Raw genomic sequence first — 20,982 nt, 5'->3', positions numbered from 1 at the left:
CTTTTGCACAAAAATGGGAAGACAGAATAAGGCAAGCGTATCAGATCGCAAAAGAGAACAGCCAAAAGTCTTCAGCAAAGGGCAAGAAATACTTTGACTGAGCAGTAAGATTATGTGCATGCTAGGAAAAGGATGTACACCGGGTCATAGAGCGCATCGGTGATGGCCCAGTGTACAAAATACAACCCGAGACAGGTTCCAAAACTCTTTGTGTGCTTCACCGCAACCTCCTGCTAGCTGTCAATGACTTACCTTTGGAAGATATGATAGCTGATGCTAAGGAGACAAGAAAAGGAAAACACAGAAAACAAGTGAGAAGTCAGCTGGAGAGTGAGTCAGACTCAGATTCCTCAGATGAGGAGGAACATACTTACCAGTATGACCTTCATATGTCCTTCAAATTTGTGACGGTTCCACAAACAGAGAGTGAACCTGAAACTCAAACAACTCAAAACCATTATAACCTCCGTCCAACTGCAATGGAATTCTATCCTGACAAAAGAGGTGTTCCCATGGGGAACCAGGTTCAAGAGATGGAACAAATCTTTGAGTCTCCATGTGTTCCTGTTCCAAGTCCAAGGTCTGTGATGCCAGATAAAGATGAGGAGAGACTAAGGAATGAAGGGAAAATAGTCAGAGTTGAAGAAAATGAAACTGAAAGAGAAACTGAGATGGAGGAAAGAAATGTGAGAAGGACACAAAGAGTGGGAAAACCACGAGAAATGTTCACATATGACGCTCTGGGCAAACCATCATATCAACCTTGGAGAGGTAATTCAGATGTCAGAAGCCATCTAAGAAAGTAGGGGAGAGTGTAGGGAGTTGGTAAAAATATATGGGTAGAGAAAAAATAAATAAACACCCATTAAAATTTTGGTGGTATGTGTACCTTAAAAATATTGTGTCAAGCGCTATTAAACGCTATTGTGTCAAGGTAATGCAGCGGGTGAGTCAGAATCAATAAAATATTGCCGAAGACTGCAGCCAGTACTCTGTCTCACAGCGTCTCATTCTACAGTGCTGGCCAGAGTGGTACATTTAATTTACCCACTCAGGCTTCCCAGACTTGAGGCGGGTAACACACGTCTGATGGCAGATGGAGTATTCTGACAACGACTTTCATACCTTTTATGGACCTTGAAACTGCTATTTATTTGGCAGTCTATGGGACAGCCTCAAGCCTCCAGGTTTTCATCCAAAATATCTTAAAATGTGTTCCGAAGATGAACTGAGCTTTTACAGGTTTGGAACGACATGGGGGTAAGTGATAAATTACAAAATTTTCATTTTGGGGTGGAATATCCCTTTAAGTGGTTGTGTCCAGTATGTTTGAAATTTAAAGTGTGTATCATCCTAATTAAAGAGAATGTTTACCCAAAAATGAAAATCATTTACTCCCTTTATGTCATCTACACGTGACAAACCTGTTTGTTTTGATTACCAGCATTCTTCAAAGTATCTTCTTTTGAGTTCTGCAGAAAAAACAAAATCAGGGGTTTTAAAAAAAATGAGGTGGAAATTATGTTATAATGTAAATGATGACAGAATTCTGGGTTAACTATACTTTTAAGTAAATTAGTAGAAATCAGCTGTCTTGCATGCGAATTTAACCTCTTGCAAGTTTCATTATGAACTTGCTAACTAAAATACTAAAATAATCAATTGTGATTTGTTGTTATCAAAGCCTAGAGCACAGCTCAGCAGACTGACGGAATTTCAATTTGGTCCTAGAAAATGGTGGCCGCAGCACTGTGTGACGTCACATGAAACCTATGAATAGAAAACACCAGTCTGAGAATCACTAGTGTCTTCTTTGTAAGGATGACCCCAGAATTTTATGAATATATATATATATATATATATATATATATATATATATATATGTATGTTATATATATATATATATATATATTTAGCAAGTGTTTTGTGTATAGCGAGAAAGTGAACAAAACTGACATGTTGCTTTTTACAACTCTGTACTAAACAAAGATTGTATTGGGTGTAAAAAGACTGGATGCCGAGAATTGTGAGCAGCTTGTGTTTTGAATGCATCAATGTGAAATCCATCTGCTTTCTCTGGGAACTCTCACATCCACACTGAGATCAACACCTGATTCATCCATATCATTCTCAAATATAAGTAGCAATGAAAAATGCTCCAAATATGAGTCGAACTGCCAAAGGCTTGCTACTATCATTACAAATGCAAACGAAGAAAAGTGGTGTGGAATTACAGGTGGCCACAGGCAAAAATATTCCATTCCTCAATCAGAAAAAACAATTCCCTCTAAATAGAGTCAGAAATAAGCCAATATAAAAAAGAATAACTTGACAGATGGCTCCCTGTTTTCTACAGACTTTAATAATTAGCAGATATTTCCACTTCCAATTTTACTACAGACTTTAATAATTAGCAGATATTTCCACTTCCAATTTTACTACTGAATTATTAATTGAATTTGGAGACAGGTCTGAATTGAAAATATCCAGTCTCATTGTCTGAATCAGACTGCACATTTGATTGGATATAGGTTCTTTCCTCTTTATATTCTGCAACAGCAGAGCTGAATTGGAAAGTGAAGGCCAGAACACTCTTAAACACAGATACCACCTTCTGGAGCACAACTAAACTGCATTATGCCAGAAAAAAACAGCTTTTTTATTTATATTTCATTAGAAAAATCAATGATGAGGGAATGGTCAAAAAAATTTGCTAACTGGATTCAAACTAGTGTCAAACACATGAATGCTGTGCCATGATTCAGAGCAACAGTAAAAAAAAAAAAAAGAAAAAAAAGGGGGAAAAGAAGACCAAAATGACAGTTAAAATCATTGGCTACAGTTATTACTGTGTAATAAAAAGAGTTGCATTGTAAAGACTGTCTAGAAGTGATGAAGTAGATCAACTACTCAAACCACAGGAGACAAAAATTTCCTCTGTCTCCCTGGAGGGGAAGTGAGTTTGAATAAAGAGGCTATAAATGATTGAGTATGTGAAGGTGACTCACCGGGTGAGTGTAATCTGGAAAGTCTTTTAGCCAGCGATGAAAGATGCTAGTCTTGTCAGACTCTGTTTTCCAGATCCCCCTACACTGAACAGTAGGGCATTTCCCCAAGGTGCTCTGATGAGCCGAGGAATCTGGGGAAAGATTGTGCAAGAGAGAAAAGAGGGAGAGACAGCTGCCATCTCATTACCATGCAAAACTTTTATACAAACACTTTACATAAAGAAACTCAGAGCACTTGTCCTTGCCCTGTAATCAGCATGGAAGGTAAATTGGAATAATCAAAATTTCTTGTGAGCATTACATTTCTTTTTCTCTTTCATGCTAGAAGGATGCTAATATCTTATAGCAAGGTTATTCTTTTCAGTAGACAGATGGATTATTGAATTTTTTTTATTTTTTTTTTGAAAACATGATAACAAATGCAGAATTATCAAACTGGCCAGGGTGCGGCCTTGTTGATAACATGCTGTCAATACAGAGATACAAAAAACATCAATATTGTAAGATACTTATGCCAGATGAATCATGGCATTCTTGAAGAAGACCATATCCATGCCTGCTCCTCTGATGCTCTCGTTATAATGACTCAAAAACATGTTCAGCCTCTCCATTAGACTATCAAAGGATTTCATGGGCTCATATACTTTTGGCATGTCGAAATCAGTTTCCTTTGGCTCTTCACCTGTATATATCACAATACCTCAGTCCTACATATTTCATTTCAAATCAGAAGAAAAGCTGCCAATCAACTCTCTACTGTACACTTTATGAAAGCAATGTTTAGAAATGTCTTTCTTATATAAAAAGAAAATCAAACTAATACAAATAATATTTGGGTGTGTCCTTATTTGGCATGTTCAAAGTCATTTTAATGCAATTCAGATGGTAACCTTCTTGGTTACACTTGAAAGCAGTCATTTTTACTGATGTCATCATATAAAAAAAGAAAAAAAAAAGAAAAGAAAAGTAGGAATACACCTCAAGATCCCCCACCATTCATTCTTCTTCTCCAAGCCCTTCTTCCACTAGCTTGACCAGCGTGTAGTCAAACCAGGACACATCCTCTGGGGCAGTAAACCGGTCAGCAATCACTCGTTTACATCCATGCTTCCACAGCCGCAGTAATACCTGGAACAATATATTATACAATTTATTTATTTATTTATTTTTCTGTTTAACCAGTGTATGTAGGGTTTCACTGAAAGAGTACCGGAACCAAAAATTCTTGACATTTGTTTACATTAATCGGAACATATGTGTAATTAGCAACTGTATTCATACTAAAAATATAAGAATGATAAGAGTGAAAAAAACTGAATGTAGTAATACTAAAAGTATAATCATTAATGAATTTAAGGAATCTGTTAAGGAATCAGAATTGTTAAGACTAATCACAATCAAAAACCATGCCAGGATGGATAGATGGCAATTAAAATAATTCAGTTCTATAGAATTTCCATTGCTAGATGTGTGTTAAATTGCTTAATATGGTGTAATAGCTGTAATTATGTATTTTCATTCAGATTGTTCACTGAATGTCTGAATAAGAGCAAAAATACAGTTCCACTCACATCTGATGAGCTGATGACCTCTGCACTCACGCTGAGCATTCCCTGCCAAATGCAAGAGAGGTCACAACAACAACAAGCCTGACCACTGTGTTGAGTACTTCTGTAAATCCCAGATGGGAACAGTAATGATCAGAGCCTATCACACCTGCAGCACAGAAAGATACATATGGCATATGAAAGTAAATGAGAAAGGATTGCGCTTAGCAGACAGGAAATGTACAAGGACCGAATGAGCAAATGTGGCCTTAATGAATGACTAATAAATGACTTAATACTGAGCTGAATAAGAATGACAATAATGTTACAAATGACATTATTACACATATCGAGATTGCAGGCTAACCTGCATGTGAGCATGAAATATCATTTCAAAAATGGTCAATATAAAGATTCAGACCTTCAGGCAGAGAGAGAACCACTAACAGCAACTCATAGTCAGAATCAATATGCAATTATAAAATCGGTTCCGCTTAAGCAAAGCTGTTGACAACCTTGACCAAGTTAAATGAGATGTGATAAATCATATTTCTCTGAGTCAAGCCAAGAAGCATGTTCCATATACTAATTTTGTTTTTCTGCCTTTAATAACATGTTAAAATCCATGTCTAAATAGATTATTTGATGGATTCTTTTGAAATATATCTATGCCACCTGCCATCAAAATATCTGTGAAAATTCACCAAACAATGGTGAAATTGTGAAATTTTAAAACATACTTTATGCATGTCCTACAGCTCCGTAGTTAAAAGACTGCAAAGATTAGAAGGAAACAATGACACAACCACAGAGAGCAAAATAATGCCATATTTATAATAACATTTCAAATTGGACTGAATTTTACAGTGTTTTTAATAATGATGCATAAACCTGTCTGTGATTGCATGTTATTGCTACAAATTTGACAGAAAGGGGTGAAACAATTTTGCCTCAAATTGACCTTCAGATCTTTAGCTTTTTTATTTTTTTATTTTTTTAACTATTGTCCTAAAGTAATGTATTTTTACTGTTTTGCAAATGACAGACAATGATACTAACCAAAGATCTTGTCTATGGAGACATTGGAAGGAAGAGTACAGTTGAAAATAGAAAACTGTCTCTTCAGTCTCTGGTGGATGTAATTTCATCCCCCTCCAGGATGGATCATAGCCACCAAGAACTGGATATCCACAATGTTGGTGAACTCTCCTGGTTTCTCCAGCTTAAAGAAGCCATTTTGCTCCATCAGCTGATCTCAGTGGTGACCTGTGAAGAAAGTAAATTGATTCTGTGAATATGTTTTGTTTTTTTGTTTTCAGACTTTGCAAACAGAGTTCACATTGAGAGAGTAGATGTTTTAGCACCAAGGAATTATGCAAATCAAGCATCTTGATTTATAATCACAATTTATTATATCATAATTTGATAAATTACTGCAGACATGTCTGAGAGAAAATGTACACAACTGTCTCCTTTAAACAAAACAGTGTCCACCACCTGCTTTCAAGAGGGAAATACGTATACAAATTGTACATAAATTGTAGAAGGCAAATAATGCTGAATTTTGGGAATAAAAAAAAACCTAATTCCAATAGAAATGAGGATAGAGATGGTGGTTAGTGAATAGGATGCAGGTGTTCATCTTGAAACTGTTTAATGAATGAATGAATAAGGAATTTATATAGCAATTAATTTTGTATTGCTGTACATTCACCTCCTGTGCTTCTTGGGATTTAAACTTTACCACACTTTTCTTCCCTGCCGGAGGGCCGTAAGTGGTTCCCATTCGTTTATCTACATAACTCTCCACAGAACGCTTAAAATTCCCAGACACCATAACAATCATATACATGCAGATTACTCAAACACATCCAACAGCTGCTCATAAATAAGGAAGCACAGATGAGATCTGGATCAATAACACTACAGTCAATAACCAAGCAGGGAATGTGATGGAACCATTAGCCAGGCTGATAATGAAATATTATATATACAATCCAAAATAATAATATTGTAAATATACAATTCAAAAGAACTGTTTTCTATTTAAATATATTTAAAAAATAGCCTTTATTCCTAAATGTATTCCTGTGATGGCAAGCCTGAATTTCCAGCCGCCATTAATCCAGTCAGAGTCACATGATCCTTCAGAAATAGTTATAATATACTTTAAACAGTGATAACCTGCAAGCGTTATTTCTTGTAGCTATTTCTACCCGATTTAACCCATATAATTTAGTAAAAAAAACTTAACTTACACCATTTAAAGTTAACATTTTGTTTTTTCCATCAGTGTATGCTAAATTGGTGCTGGTGGAGTTGAAAATGGTTGTATTATAATACTTTTTTTTGTGGAAACTGTTATGCTTTTTCAGGATTCTTTGATAATTGAAAGTTCAAAAGCATTTATTTTAGTCTTCATTGTCACTTTTCAAATATATTCACCAATCATATTAACTCAATATTTTTATACCAAAAAGTTGTAAAATGCAGTGCATTGACTCTTTTAAATGTTTTTAAAATGATAATGTATTGGATTTCAGTTGAAGTTTAGGCAGTTTAGGAGTTTTTATGCTTTGTGTAAAAATAAACACCAGTGACAGTATTTTGTCATGCTATATTGTTATTTATGTATTAAAAAAGCTACACTACTGTAAAAATAATTGAGCTACTTTCATTTAAAATGTAGTTACTAGCATCATTACTTTTAGTTAGTCAGTACCCAACAGTGACAATGTATTAAATTTATATTTCATTATAAATGAATTACAACACTGTGCATGCATGTGCAGACTTAATAGAAAGTGTTACCCGAATACCTGCTGACTTATTATTATTATTATTATTAGGTGTGGTGACAGAAGAGAAGTTGAGACTCTTGGCAGTGTGGGACTCTGGGTCATATTTGGACATGTAGCCTTTGATGATGACGGTTTTGGCAGTGCCCTGCCCTCCTGTCAAAAGCACAGCCTGAAACACATGAAGAAAACATGACCATCTGTCCTTGTGTACAGCTAATCAGTGCTGGCAGCACAGAAAAAGTCTTGATGACGAACAAAGTAGCTGTCCATTTAAACAAGCCTCAATACTGCAGCGCTACAGGGTGTCATTGTTGAGAACCTACACTTTATAATGCTTTTATAAGATCCAGAGGCTTTTAAAATATAATAATAATAATCTACAATTGCAGTCCAAAAACACAGATAACCATATTTCACCAAAATGGCGCTTGTTCATGTATCTGATCTGGTGCTAATGGGTGTTTAGTCCGATTTTTAAGAACTGAATAATGAGAACTATTTATTCTAACAAACATAGCACACTGCAGTATTTTAATGCTAGTTTTGAGAACATATTTTAACATCCAAAGTAATTTAATCAGTATCTTTGTCATACTATACATTCCCAGTTGTACATACTGTAACACATTGCTTGTCACCATTTCTTGACAATATGAAATATGTAACAGATAAATGTGACATCCGAGACATTACAAAAAGCTTCATCAATATACATAAAATGATGAATGTGTCAGTGCTCTGACAGTAAAGGTTCACTTTGCATGAGTTTCAGAATGAAATTAAAGTTCTTGCATCTCTCAAGTAAAAACTTGCTGTAACTCAAATGCAGCATGTTGCATATCTCTCTCTCTCTCTCTCTCTCTCTCTCTCTCTCTCTTTCCCGAGAGAGCCGATGTCAATTAGCATGACTGCAGCAAATCTGTGTTGTAAATTGCTTGATGCACCCAATTTTGAATGTTAAACAAAAGCAGTATTGAATGTAATAGTAGATAGGGACAATTATCCATGCATAATGAATATATTATGGTGCTTTTCCTCACATCGTTTTATCATTTATTCTGAAGACTTGTAATAAAATGCACAAAACAATGGACGATGACTATGATTGGTTTATGGTGCACAGCTGTCCCACAGCAAACAAAATAGGTGATGATTAATTTATGACTCATACTTTATTCACACTTTATTAAAATGATGTAATCCCTCAAAACAAGTTGCAGCAAGTTGTCATGTAATCTTGCAAAGCGATGCAGTACAAGAAATCACATAGAACATAAATGGCTCTCAGCTTGCCCTGCTTTACAATGGTCTGGATGAGAAAGTCAGTGCGAACATTGTCTACATTGGGCACACCAGCATGGATCCATACTCCAGTGTGGAGTTAGGTGGGTAAATATACTCTTCCACTCTGGTATTCCAGTGAACCCAGTGGCCTGCAAAAGAGACAATAGCTAAATTTCCATTGTATTGTGGTGGAAGTAGTGCCTTTGCTGTTACAGCTTATGAAGAACATCTTGATTTCCCCCAAGCTCCTGAAGAAATCCAGCTGGCCAATCAACAGTATTGACTACATCTCCAGAGTTATTGGCATCAATGATGGCACCCTTATCCCAGTGTCAAACCCTGTGGTAAATGAGCCCTTGTACATTTACAGGAAGGGATATCCAGCCATTAATGTTCAAATAGTGTGTGGTCACAAGGGGATGTTCAATGACATTGTAGCAAAATGGCTTGGAAGCACACATGACTCTTTTGTGTGGGCCACTTCTGCAGTTTGCAGGTGGCTGAAGAGGGTGCATGGTTTGGTGATAGCTGGGTGCTGGGAGACAGTGGATATCTTCTTCACCCATACCTCCTGTCACCTGTGCAGCATCCAGCCACCGTTGCAGTTTAAACCATTTGTTTAATCTGACATCTGTTAAATATTTTGTTTATTTGCCAATATGTCCCCTGCCCCGCAGACTTAAATGAACAAAAATAAAAAATACTTTTGCAAACAGTGTATATACTGTGTATGTGTGTGTATATGTACAACACATGTGTGTGTGTGTGTATATATATATATATATATATATATATATATATATATATATACACACACACACACACACACACACACACACTCATTTGTAGAGAATATTTTATATTCTAATTCTGTAAAAACTACAAAATCACTCATTTATACTTTAGGTACATTTTTGTTACTTTATTTGGGTACATTCATTTAAAATACTGTGATTTGAGCGTTAACATTTAATATAAGAGAAAACTTTTAACATACTGTTTTACCAATATTTTCTTTTTTTGGGTAAGTTTTTTTGTATGTTTTAAAATACTCACTTGACAAACTCACCTTTTCTTCGCACAAACGAAATGAAGGCTGTGTTCCAATCGGCATGATTAATGCTTTCAGAGGGCACTTGAAGGGAGAATAATTGCGAGGGCCATGCTGCTATATAGTTTCAAACTGAATTTGTGATAAATAAAAAATATTTAAATGTGAATTATGTAAGATCTACTCACCACAACTTTCTTCCAAATCACTCAGAGTGGATGGTGAAATCTTCGAAAGGAATAGGACATAGGGTCGATAACTCTGAATAGAACACAGCCCAGGTGCGGCGCAATCAACGACATCGACACAGCAAACTAACAACGAACTATGCCTCTAACCACAGGTGAAGTGCTGTCGTTCCAACGACACAAGTTTGCGATGCAGTTTGCGAATGTTCGTTTGAACTATGGTTTCGGGAAACACCGGATCGTTGAACTACGTTGGGAATGGCGGAACTTGCGACCACAGTTAGCTAACGATGCTTTTGGGAAATGCACCCCTGGATGAGTCCGATGACTGTAGTGTCATCTGCAAACTTCAGGAGCTTGACAGAAGGGTCTTTAGAGGTGCAGTCGTTGATGTACAGCGAGAAGAGCATTGGGGAGAGAACACATCCCTAAGGGGCACCAGTGTTGGTGGAGTGGCTGTTTGACATGAATTTCCCCAGTCTCACTAGCTGTTGCCTATCTGTCAGAAAATTGGTGATCCACTGACAGGTAGAGCTAGGAACAGAGAGCTGGGTCCGTTTGGTCTGGAGGGCTGTTGGGATGATGGTGTTGAAAGCCAAACTAAAGTCCATAAACAGGATCCTCAAATAAGTCCCTGTTTTGTCCAGATGTTGCAGGATGAAGTGCAATCCCATGCTGATTGTGTTGCCCCCTTGGACAATAACCACGACAGCTTTTCTTTTCTGGTAGATTTATTTGCCCCGGTTGTTTAAGTCTTTTTTTCTGTGACAGATTCTGGGGCTGAAAGTTTTAACATGAACAAAACGTGTTACTCTTTTCTTCTCTTCAACCACTACTCTTTTCTTCTCACAGCGCCCCCAACAGTATACAACATTTCTGAAACTTTCAACATTTATCCTCTACATTATATTAGTAACAATTATCTACAATAAACACAGACATGAAACAAATTAAATAATTTTTTGAGGTCCTTACATATTTTAGCAAAAAAAAAAATAAAATGTTACAAAACATTTTTCATTTACTATCTCTGGGTATATACTGAAAATTTAAGTTCCAATTACAGTGTAATGTACATGCTTTCTCAGCTTAACAATATAGTTTACTTCCATACAGCTGTGACATAATAACAATGATCTAAACTTTTAGATTTGTTGCATGTTGAGAGGTGTCTTGTCTTTAGGCTCGCTGGTGGGCCCCCCAGAACATCCTGCAATGACATGTGGACACAACCACCTACACCTCCACAATGTATTAACACATTTCAAATGTCACCTAAGTAATGCATTAATCTCTTAGTGTTTCATCCAGCCTATCAAATATACCTTTAGCTGACCAGCCTATAACTCTGCTTTAGAGCATTATTACGGTTGTACACTTACAAAACCCTTAACTGTTTATAACTCACTTAACAAAATTATTACTTTGAACATTAATTTTTTCAACTCTCACTAGTGTTACTTAGTATGAAGGATACAGATTCAGGTGATCGATGCTCAGCTGGGGTTGTACGCAGCAGGTTCTTACGTCAGTATATTTCCACCACAAACACTCCAGTTCACTGGTCGAAGCGTGGGCTCACCCAGGGTATCATACGTGTACAGATTCCTAGGTTGCCTGGTTCTGGCAGACGTTCTCCTGATAGGTTCCGATGCCAAATCACTATCTTCATGCTCGGCTTCTCCAACGAATCTTTCCTCCAGCTCCTGCTCCCCTTGAAGATCTCCCAGCACTTCTTCATCTGACTTATCCGAGTCAGGTATGTTTACAGATTCGTCAACGATTTCTTCAATGTCAGTTTCCTTTTCAGGTTTCCTGTTTCTCTCCTCTCTTCCAGGGTGAAATTCTGCTGCACATGGATCCAGATATGTTCCTGCTCTCTGCATTGGAACCCACAAGTCAACCTCCTCATCGCTGGAACTGTCGGTGCTTTCATGGTGAGTATTTTGTCGTGGTTGTGCTCCCTGTTTTGAACTGTTCCTCTGAAATCCTTTCCTTTCCAGACGAAGATCAGGTGTCCTCTGCTCCTCAACCAGGTAAGGACAAGGCAATAGAAGGTTCCGGTGCAGCACTCTTTCCCTTCCAGTCACCTCCAATGGTCCGACTACATACACCGGGCCATCTCCTCTCCTTTCTTTCACCACATACATTTGCTTTTCCCAGAACGCTCGCAGTTTTCCTGGGCCACCTCTTTCTGACAGGTTCCTCACCAACACATGATCCCCTGGCTCCAGGACAGAACTCCATGCCTTCCGATTGTAATTTCTTTGCCCCCTTGCAGCAGCCTTCTTCATGTTCTTTTTTGCAATCTCGTATGCTTCTTGCATAGACCTTTTCCACTTTTCAGCGTAGTCGGTGTGAGACTGAGTGTTCTTTACTTGCTTTGTGGGGAGCACCAGATCAATTGGAAGAACTGGCTCTCGACCAAAAAGGAGAAAGAATGGAGAAAATCTGGTTGACTCGTGCACAGTAGAATTATAAGGCGTGGACAACTTTGTTCAGGTGTTCTGCCCAATTCGACTTCTCTGTTTCCTCTAGGGTCCTCAACATCCCCAACAACGTCCTATTAAACCTCTCTGCCGGGTTAGCTTGGGGGTGGTAGGGAGTTGTACGTGAATGCCTAATCCCACAGTAACTCTGTAGCTTTTGGAACAGGCTGTTCTCAAACTCCCTCCCCTGGTCATGGTGGATCCTTCCAGGATAACCAAAGCGCATGATGAAATCTTCAAAGATTTTCCGGGCTGCGGTCTTTCCAGACTTGTTTCTGGTGGCGTAGGCCTGAGCAAACTTTGAAAAGTGGTCAATGACCATGAGGATATACTCTGCGCCCCCTCTGCTTCTCTCCAGGTGCAGATAATCAATCGAAATCATCTCAAATGGAGCTGTTGTCTCAATGCTCTGGATTGGAGTTCTGGTGATCCGGTTTGGTTTCTTTTGTCTTAGGCATCGACACACTCTCGTGACATAATGCTCCATCTCTTCTCTCATTTTCGGCCAGAAGAACCGTGCACGAGCTGCTGCCACCATGCGATCGGCACCTAGGTGGGCCATGTCTTCATGTAAGTACTTGTATATCATGCTTTTCAAGTTTTCTGGGATAACTAACTGAGTTCTAGTCATTATTTTTCTTTGCAGGATACCTTCCTCATTAATCTGCAGGTGATGCCATTCTCGTAAGAGTCATCTCACAGCTTCCGGTTCCCTCAATTTTTCTTTGTGTTTGAGATTGATTTGTTTCTGTTTCAGATCAAGTACTCGGCTGATGACTGGATCACTCAGCTGGGCACTCCTGATATCCTGCGGTGTTAGCCGTTGACAGATATCTGGTCCACCCTTCAGCTCCTCTGGTAAGACATCTATGTTGCAAGTGATTGCAGATATCCAGTCCACTTCCCCACGTCGTTGTGCCTTTAGGACTTCCCCAATTGATCCCAGCACTTCTGGTTCACATTCCTGAGTACACTCTCTGACTGTGACTTCAATTGGCACTGATCTCCGTGATAAGAAATCTGCATCTCGATTTGCCGTTCCTGGTCTATATTTCAAAGTGAAACGGTAGTCTGCCAGCTCAGAAACCCACCGTTGCCCCGCTGCATTGAGCTTTGCCGTTTTCATGACATATGTCAACGGGTTATTATCACTGTAGACAGTGAAATGTGGCGCATGAAACAGGAAATCCCGGAAACGCTCTGTGATCGCCCATTTGAGTCCGAGGAACTCCAACTTCCCAGAATGCAGCTTGTAGTTCCTTTCGGCAGGGGTCAGGGTCCGAGACCCATAACCAACTACTCGGAGTTTGCCTCCCTGTCGTTGGTACAGTACGGCTCCCAGCCCTTCTTCTGACGCATCAACATGAAGGACAAATGGCTTTTCAAAGTCTGGGTATGCCATTATGGGTGGGTTTGTCAACTCCGCGATTAGCTTCTCCAGTGCTTCCTGATGTCTCCCTGTCCACTCTACTGGCCGTGATGGAGGTGCTTGCGAGGATGAGTTCCCTCTTTTTCCTGAGCCTTTCGTCTTGCACATGCTGGGCTTTGTCAACAGTTCATATAAAGGCTTGGCTATTCTGGCAAAGTCAGCAATGTATGATCTGTAGTAACCAAGGAAACCCATGAGCTTCCTCACCTCACGAACAGTGCTAGGTGTTCTCCACTTTAGTGCTTGCACAGCCTCTTTTTCTTTGGGGTTCATGCTGTACCCCTGTTCAGAGATGATGCGGCCCACATAGCAGACTTCCCGCTTAAAGAAGTCACATTTCCTTGGCCTTAGCTTGATACCACACTGTTCCTGTCGCTGTAGCACTTTCTTCAAGTCCTCGAGGTGCTGTTCGAAGTCCTTGCTGAAGACTAACACGTCGTCAAGATAGGGAACACAGATATCATCCCTTAACTCTCCTAGACACTCTTCCATGTACCTCTGAAAAGCGGCAGGTGCATTTGTGAGGCCAAAAGGTATCCGTACACACTCGTAAAGCCCCCAGGGTGTTATGAATGCCGTGTATGCCCTACTGTCTTTACCCATGAAGCCCTGATGATAGGCTTTACCCTGGTCCAGCACAGTGAACCAGGAGTTCCCCCCTAGATTTTCTAGGATCTCTTGGATTCGTGGGATAGGATGCCTGTCAGGGAATGTCTTCTCGTTGAGCAGCCGGTAGTCCACACATAGACGCAAGCTCCCATCCTTCTTTCTCACACACACAACCGGCGAGGAATAGGAGGATGTCGACTTTTGGATCCACCCCTGACTCAGCAAGTTCTGTATGTGGGTCTTCACCTCTTGATACAGGGGTCGTGGTATTGCATTGTACGTCTTTTGAACAGGGATGTTGTCTTTCAAACGAATGTCCATTGTAAGATCCTGAATACATCCAGTATCCCAGTCATCCTTAGCAAACACTCCACTATTCTCTCTCAACAGCTGTCTCACACGCTCCTGATGTTCCCCAGGTAGGTGACTGAGGTCCACTGGAGGGTCCCATCCTTCACTCTCCTGAACCCTGATCGGAGTCTCTGGAGTTGAGTCATTGTCACATTGTGATACCTGAAATTGGGATTCAGCCGAAGGCGGTGGTTTCACTTCCAGCTGATGGATGGCATCCACTGTATGCAGCCACCCCAGGACAGTCCGTGCTGTAAGTGTCACCTCTTCTTCCGTGGTATTTTCCACCATCACTGTAATGTTGTCATTATCATTTTGAGGCATCTGAATAAGCTGTTGTTTACCTTTATACCTGCCGGCCAGGGTCCTTCTGAATTGGGCTCCAGCATCACGTGTGTTCCAAGGGTAACCGTCCTATTCAGTTTGCCACAGCTAACGTTCACTCTCGCGCACCTTGGAAGAATGATGGATTTTCGTCCCAGTCTTGCAATATGACAGCTGCTGCTGTTTTTGCGTTTCTTCAGCAGTGACAGAACGGCTTTTGCTTTCCTAGGGCTAACTTCCAGAGATGAACTCAGTGTGTTCACCAGAAAACTCAAAGGAATCTGTTGGGCTGCGTTAGCTTGGACCAATTCCTCAATCACATTAAAGCCGATTATGGGTTTCTCCAATTCACTGGATGTAATGAGAATTGGTGCCAGCAGGTGTGTGCCCCCTCCTTCAGTCTCAGTGTTTCCAGACAGACAAAACTCCACTTCCATCCAGCCTTCATATGGTATGCTCGTCCCATTCGCCGCTGTCAGGTTGAGTTCTCCCTCCTCAAGTAGCTCTCTCACTGGTCTCACCTCTGTGTCAGGGAGATTTCTCTTCTTCCACTCCAAACCTACGATTGAAACCTGTGACCCCGTGTCCCAAAGCACTGATGTATTAACACCTCCAAGAGAACATTTCACCAAGCATTTGCGTCCCACCAAACTGGCTGTTTTCTCCTGTTTGTTCGACCATGGTGCTTCAGATAAGCCAGCTCTTGGTAAGCTTTCAATGATGTCTGATGTAATCTCAATCTTGCTTGACGTCACATTGGTAACATTTCGTTTCCGACAACCTGCTGCCCAGTGCTCACTGCTGCCACACTTGTAGCAGTGTTCACATCTTCCCTCTGGGTTGGACTGCTCACATTGGGTACAGCGCCTGGTGCTTGCTCGAACAGGTGGAAATCGATTTCGAGTGACTCTCTGGTCACTGTTTCTGATTGTCTGAGGCCGTGATGTTTGAGCAAGGCTCGCTACTTGAGACGTAAGGCTCTGGATTGCTTCACAAATCACTTTGTCTCGTGCATCAAGCTTTTCCATCAGGTTGTTAGGCTTTGGAGCTTTCTCCTTTTTTATAATGACACCTTTATCTTGTTCAGCATGTGCCTGTTCCTCCTCTATCACTGTGGCCACCTTGGCTATTTTTGGTCGAGTTGTTGAGAACTTTGATTTTCGTTCAAGCTCCAGACTATATGACATGTTCATTTTCTCCAGAAGCACTTCATCTTCTACGCATGGGTTTTCCAAGTAGGGTTTTAGATCTGTGCGTATGCTGTCATCATGAAGGCCAGTCATAACTGTCTGCAGAAACTGATTCTGGATTAGTTCATAATTATATCTTAATCCTGTCTTTACATTTTCAGATGCTGACAAAACCCTCTGTCTGAGATCCATGGCTCGAACTAAGAACTGGATAGGCGTTTCCTTGGGTTCTTGAACTGCACGTGTGAGTGAGTGATACAATTCAGTTGGATCCTTTTCTATAAAATGTGCTCTGAGAATTTGTTTAAGGACAGGCAATGTTAAATCTGTTCTACTCTCCAGATAACTTCTCAAATTGACACCTGGGATGATGGCTTGAATGACTGCCTCAACAATTTCTCCCTCATCATAACCCCTTTTGCATGCCCTGTGAATCTGTCTGTCCAGGCTGGTAAAGTTTAATTTGTCTCTCTGGCCAGGTTCACCAATTTGTCCAATTATTTTGAGTTCTTTTTTGTACACTGGATGCACTAGTGTGACATTTTCTCCTGAAACTGATGAATTTGGCATTTTTCGGTCTGTTCTGGCACGTACTGATTCTGTTGCAGTGATTATCACAGGCTTTTCTGATGCAATTCCACTAACGCCCACAGAGTGGTGCTCCAGGTCAACTTTTCGCTGCCCCTCGTTGGTTTCCTCATTTTCTGCACTGGATGATCTCTCGGTTTTCTCTTCGTCAACATTTATCAAACTGTCAATTTTTTCCTTTGTATCTAATAACATAGATAGTCCTTCATCTTCAAGTGAAACAACATCATCTCCCTCTAAATACTGCAGAATACGTCTCCTCAGCGCGCGAGGCGTGTGTGTCTCATCCTCCCTCACATTTAGCACTAACATTTCACACAAATCTCTCAGTTGCGAAGCAGATAACTCGAGCAATTTACCCTCTATTTCATCCAGCGTAGCTTCCCACACAGGCAACATTATGGCCACTCAATGAAAAGATTAACTCACGTTTGCAGTTGTTTTTCCGCCGTTTCAAAGCCCCCGCTCCCCGTGATTCGCGGCTCGTTCTCAGCTCGCACTGCACTCGCGGCTCGGTCAAGGTTCGCGCCTCTCTCTCGGCTCGTTTTGTAATTGGGTGTCATTTCTGCACTTGTTGGTCTCTTTGTTGCTATATCCGTCACAAACCGAGCAGAAACACCAATTTTATGTTGCCCCCTTGGACAATAACCACGACAGCTTTTCTTTTCTGGTAGATTTATTTGCCCCGGTTGTTTTTCTCTTTTGTTTTCTGTGACAGATTCTGGGGCTGAAAGTTTTAACATGAACAAAACGTGTTAACTCTTCTTCTTCTTTTCCTTCTTCAACCACTACTCTTTTCTTCTCACAGCGCCCCCAACAGTATACAACATTTCTGAAACTTTCAACATTTATCCTCTACATTATATTAGTAACAATTATCTACAATAAACACAGACATGAAACAAATTAAATAATTATTTGAGAACCAGTTTTTCAAATGACTTCATGATGACAGATGTTAGAGCCACAGGTCTGTAGTTGTTAAGTCCTGTAATCTTGGGTTTCTTTGGAACGGGGATGATGGTGGAGCATTTGAAGCAGGAAAGAAACTTCACACAACTCCAGAGATCTGTTGAAGATCTGTGAAAAGATGGGGGCCAGTTGGTCAGCACAGGTTTTCAGACAGGCAAGTGTAACGCCATCTGGGCCTGGTGCTTTTCTTCTTTTGTTCTTCCTGAAGACCTGGCGCACATCATCTTCACAGATTTGAAGAGCAGGAGGTGTGGAGAGGGGGATTGCAGGAGATGTTAATTGTTGTGTAGAGAGATGGTCAGAATGGGTGTGTGGGGTTTCAAATCTACAATAAAACTCATTCAGGTCATTAGCAAGTCGTTGATTAGCCTCAGTGCAGGGTGATGGTGTCTTGTAGTTAGTGATGGCTCTCAGTCCTCTCCACACTGAAATTGAGTCTTTGGAAGTAAACTGGTCTTCCAACTTTTTAGCGTAGGTCTTTTTAGCCGCTCTAATCTCTTTGTTCAATGTGTTTCTGGCCTGATTGTACAAGACTCTGTCCCCATTTCTGTAGGCATCCTCTTTGGCCTGACGAAGATGTCTGAGTTTTGCTGTAAACCATGGCTTATCATTGTTGAATGTTAAATAAGTCCTGGTATGAATGCATATATTCTCACAAAAACTAATATAGGATGTCACAGTCTCTGTGAGTTCGTCCAGTTCAGTGGTTGCAGCTTCAAAAACACTCCAATCAGTGAGGTCAAAACAAGCTTGTAAATCCAGCTCTGTTTTGCTGGTCCATTTCTTTACAGTCCTTACTACAGGTTTAGCAGATTTAAGTTTCTGCTTGTAGGTCGGTATAAGATGAACCAGATAGTGATCAGACAGCCCCAAAGCTGCTCATGGAACAAAATGATATGCATCCTTTATTGTGGTGTAACAGTGATCCAATATGTTACTGTCTCTGGTGGGATATGTAACATGCTGTCTGTATTTTCGCAGTTAACAGGAGAGATTGGCTTTATTAAAGTCCCCAAGAATGATAAAAACGGAGTCTGGGTGTTGTTGTTCTGTCTCTGTGATCTGATCAGCGAGTTTCTGTAAAGCCAGGCTTACGTGTGCTTGCAGAGGGATGTAAACACTTACCAGAATGAATGAGTGAAACTATGTAAAAACACTATGTACTTAATAATAAAATATTAATTTTTTAGGTACAATATATCTATTGTGTTCATGTCAAATCGCAAAACACTTTTGCTGCTATTGAGGTAGGATATGGGTAAGGTTAGGGGCAGGTTTGGTATGGTTACGTTTAAGGGGTAGTGGAAAGGGCAATTATTAATTAACGTAATTATAGATGTAACTACAGAAATTAATTGCAAATGTAATTACAGGACAGTATTTTCAAATATAAGTACACTGTAAAAACATTTATGTACACAATAAGTACATTGTATCAAATGATGTATCACATGTAATATATTATATACTATATGTAATATATACTTATATGATTCAGTACTTGTTCGTCATCACCCACCTTAAGGACAAAAGAGCTCATAAACACCATCCCATTACAGGACACTGTGACTGGAGAGGCATTATTGATGTTGTGTGGCTAAAACACGATCTTGCAATTGGGGGCCATGGGAATGCAGTCACCATTGGCCAATGTCAGTGTGCGGTTATCATCCAGGACTGAGTTTAGGTTTTCAATCCATACAGCATCAACTGGCCCATCAAGGACAATCCATATGTGTTCCCCTATAAACAAAACATGAAGTACAAATGAGAAATGTAACAGATACAGATACACAAAAGCATAATGCTGTGACTTCCATCAATCATTATGATCAATGATTGACATTTGACATCTTATGGCTGATTACTTTGCTAATTAGTGTCTACAGGCCTGTTTGATGTCTGCACTTGCTCATTGATTTAAAAACCCTAGTCGATAGGCTTCAGCATGTTTTTTCCATTTAATTGAAGCATTCTCTTTCATGTGTTATAGATCTCACTGCTTTTTATTTAATGGGAGGAAATAGTACATTCTTGCCTGTTTTAGAGTTTTACAACCACTTTGGAAACCATCAGATTTCTTGCATAACTGACCAGACAAAAAAGCCCTGAGGGGCTCTGCTTACATATATTAAAACATTTACTCCTTTAAAAATTGCAGTGTTTTTGCACATTTCAGACCAGACATGTCAAGTCTGCTTAATAGTTTTAATGTTCAGTGCTTTACACTTTGAAGATGCTTTGATATATACAGTATGAATAATATCAGGAAACACAGTTTTCAGAGATTAAAAAAGCTTCATGCATATTCTATTCCTTTTTTTTTAATAAGTGATCTACCTTTCTTCCTAGCCGCAATCTAGACATATTGTTTCATCAAGAAACAATATGTCTAGGTACCTGGATACTGTCATTGTCTCAAGTTCCTGAGCAACAAGAGTTTACTGTATTTTTTTTTTGCTAATCTAGTTCATAATGAGTGGGGCAAAGCTCAGTGAATATCTGATTATTACATATAAGGTGCATTGCTACTAATGATAGTCACCTGTTTAGAGAGCTGCTCCTCGCACAGTTTGTATAGAGTGAAGAATTTCCTGGCTAGTTCAATATTGCCAATAAAGCTACAGCTTGCCAGTTTCCCTCTGATAATTATCTGTCAGGGACCACCATCGCCACTGACTGGAAGTTAATTTTCAGTTTCTCTGGAAGTTCCTGCCTCCCTGCATATCCAGGATTCTGTAGGGAGGATAAAAAAAAAGTGAAAATAGCAACATACTGTTTGCATTGTACTTTCAATGGTGCAAGGTCATTGTTTGCATTAAGGTACTGTAAGTGATAATTTGTGTAACCTTTTTCCTCTGAAACCACAATTTCACATAGTCTTTCCCCACAGATTTTCAAAAGCAGTAATGATAATATCTATGCGTTACTGTAACTAAATGAGTTCTATATAATATGAAATAGAAAATAGGAGGAATTGACCAAAAGTATAATGTTACATTCTTTACATTCTTTCTTTAAATAAACTTTATTTATTGTTAAAAAAAAAAAAACAATCATATCCATGTATTATAATCATGAATGACAATACATGCATATAAGTATATGTATTGTCATTCATTGTAATTTATAAGCAATAATCTCTAATTCA

At 39.5% G+C, this 20,982-nt stretch overlaps 1 protein-coding gene across 1 annotated transcript in view; it reads right to left on the bottom strand.

Annotated features, from left to right (window-relative positions):
• The window catches only part of dnah5 (dynein, axonemal, heavy chain 5), a 140,311-nt gene that overhangs the window by 81,620 nt on the left and 37,709 nt on the right, over positions 1–20,982 (bottom strand). The window contains 15 exon segments of the mRNA XM_042741875.1: positions 3,009–3,139; positions 3,518–3,710; positions 3,961–4,136; positions 4,580–4,644; positions 4,647–4,724; positions 5,615–5,843; positions 6,264–6,382; positions 7,402–7,525; positions 8,630–8,707; positions 8,710–8,846; positions 11,462–12,296; positions 12,391–12,666; positions 13,069–15,127; positions 15,211–16,366; positions 19,446–19,574. Of these exon segments, the coding sequence (XP_042597809.1) occupies positions 3,009–3,139; positions 3,518–3,710; positions 3,961–4,136; positions 4,580–4,644; positions 4,647–4,724; positions 5,615–5,843; positions 6,264–6,382; positions 7,402–7,525; positions 8,630–8,707; positions 8,710–8,846; positions 11,462–12,296; positions 12,391–12,666; positions 13,069–15,127; positions 15,211–16,366; positions 19,446–19,574 (5,785 nt within the window).

The sequence above is a fragment of the Cyprinus carpio genome, chromosome B16, assembly GCF_018340385.1.
Source record: "Cyprinus carpio isolate SPL01 chromosome B16, ASM1834038v1, whole genome shotgun sequence".
Classification (NCBI taxonomy): domain Eukaryota; kingdom Metazoa; phylum Chordata; class Actinopteri; order Cypriniformes; family Cyprinidae; genus Cyprinus; species Cyprinus carpio.
The sequence above is the reverse complement of the archived record's forward strand: the minus strand, read 5'-3'. Positions and strand labels throughout refer to the sequence as shown.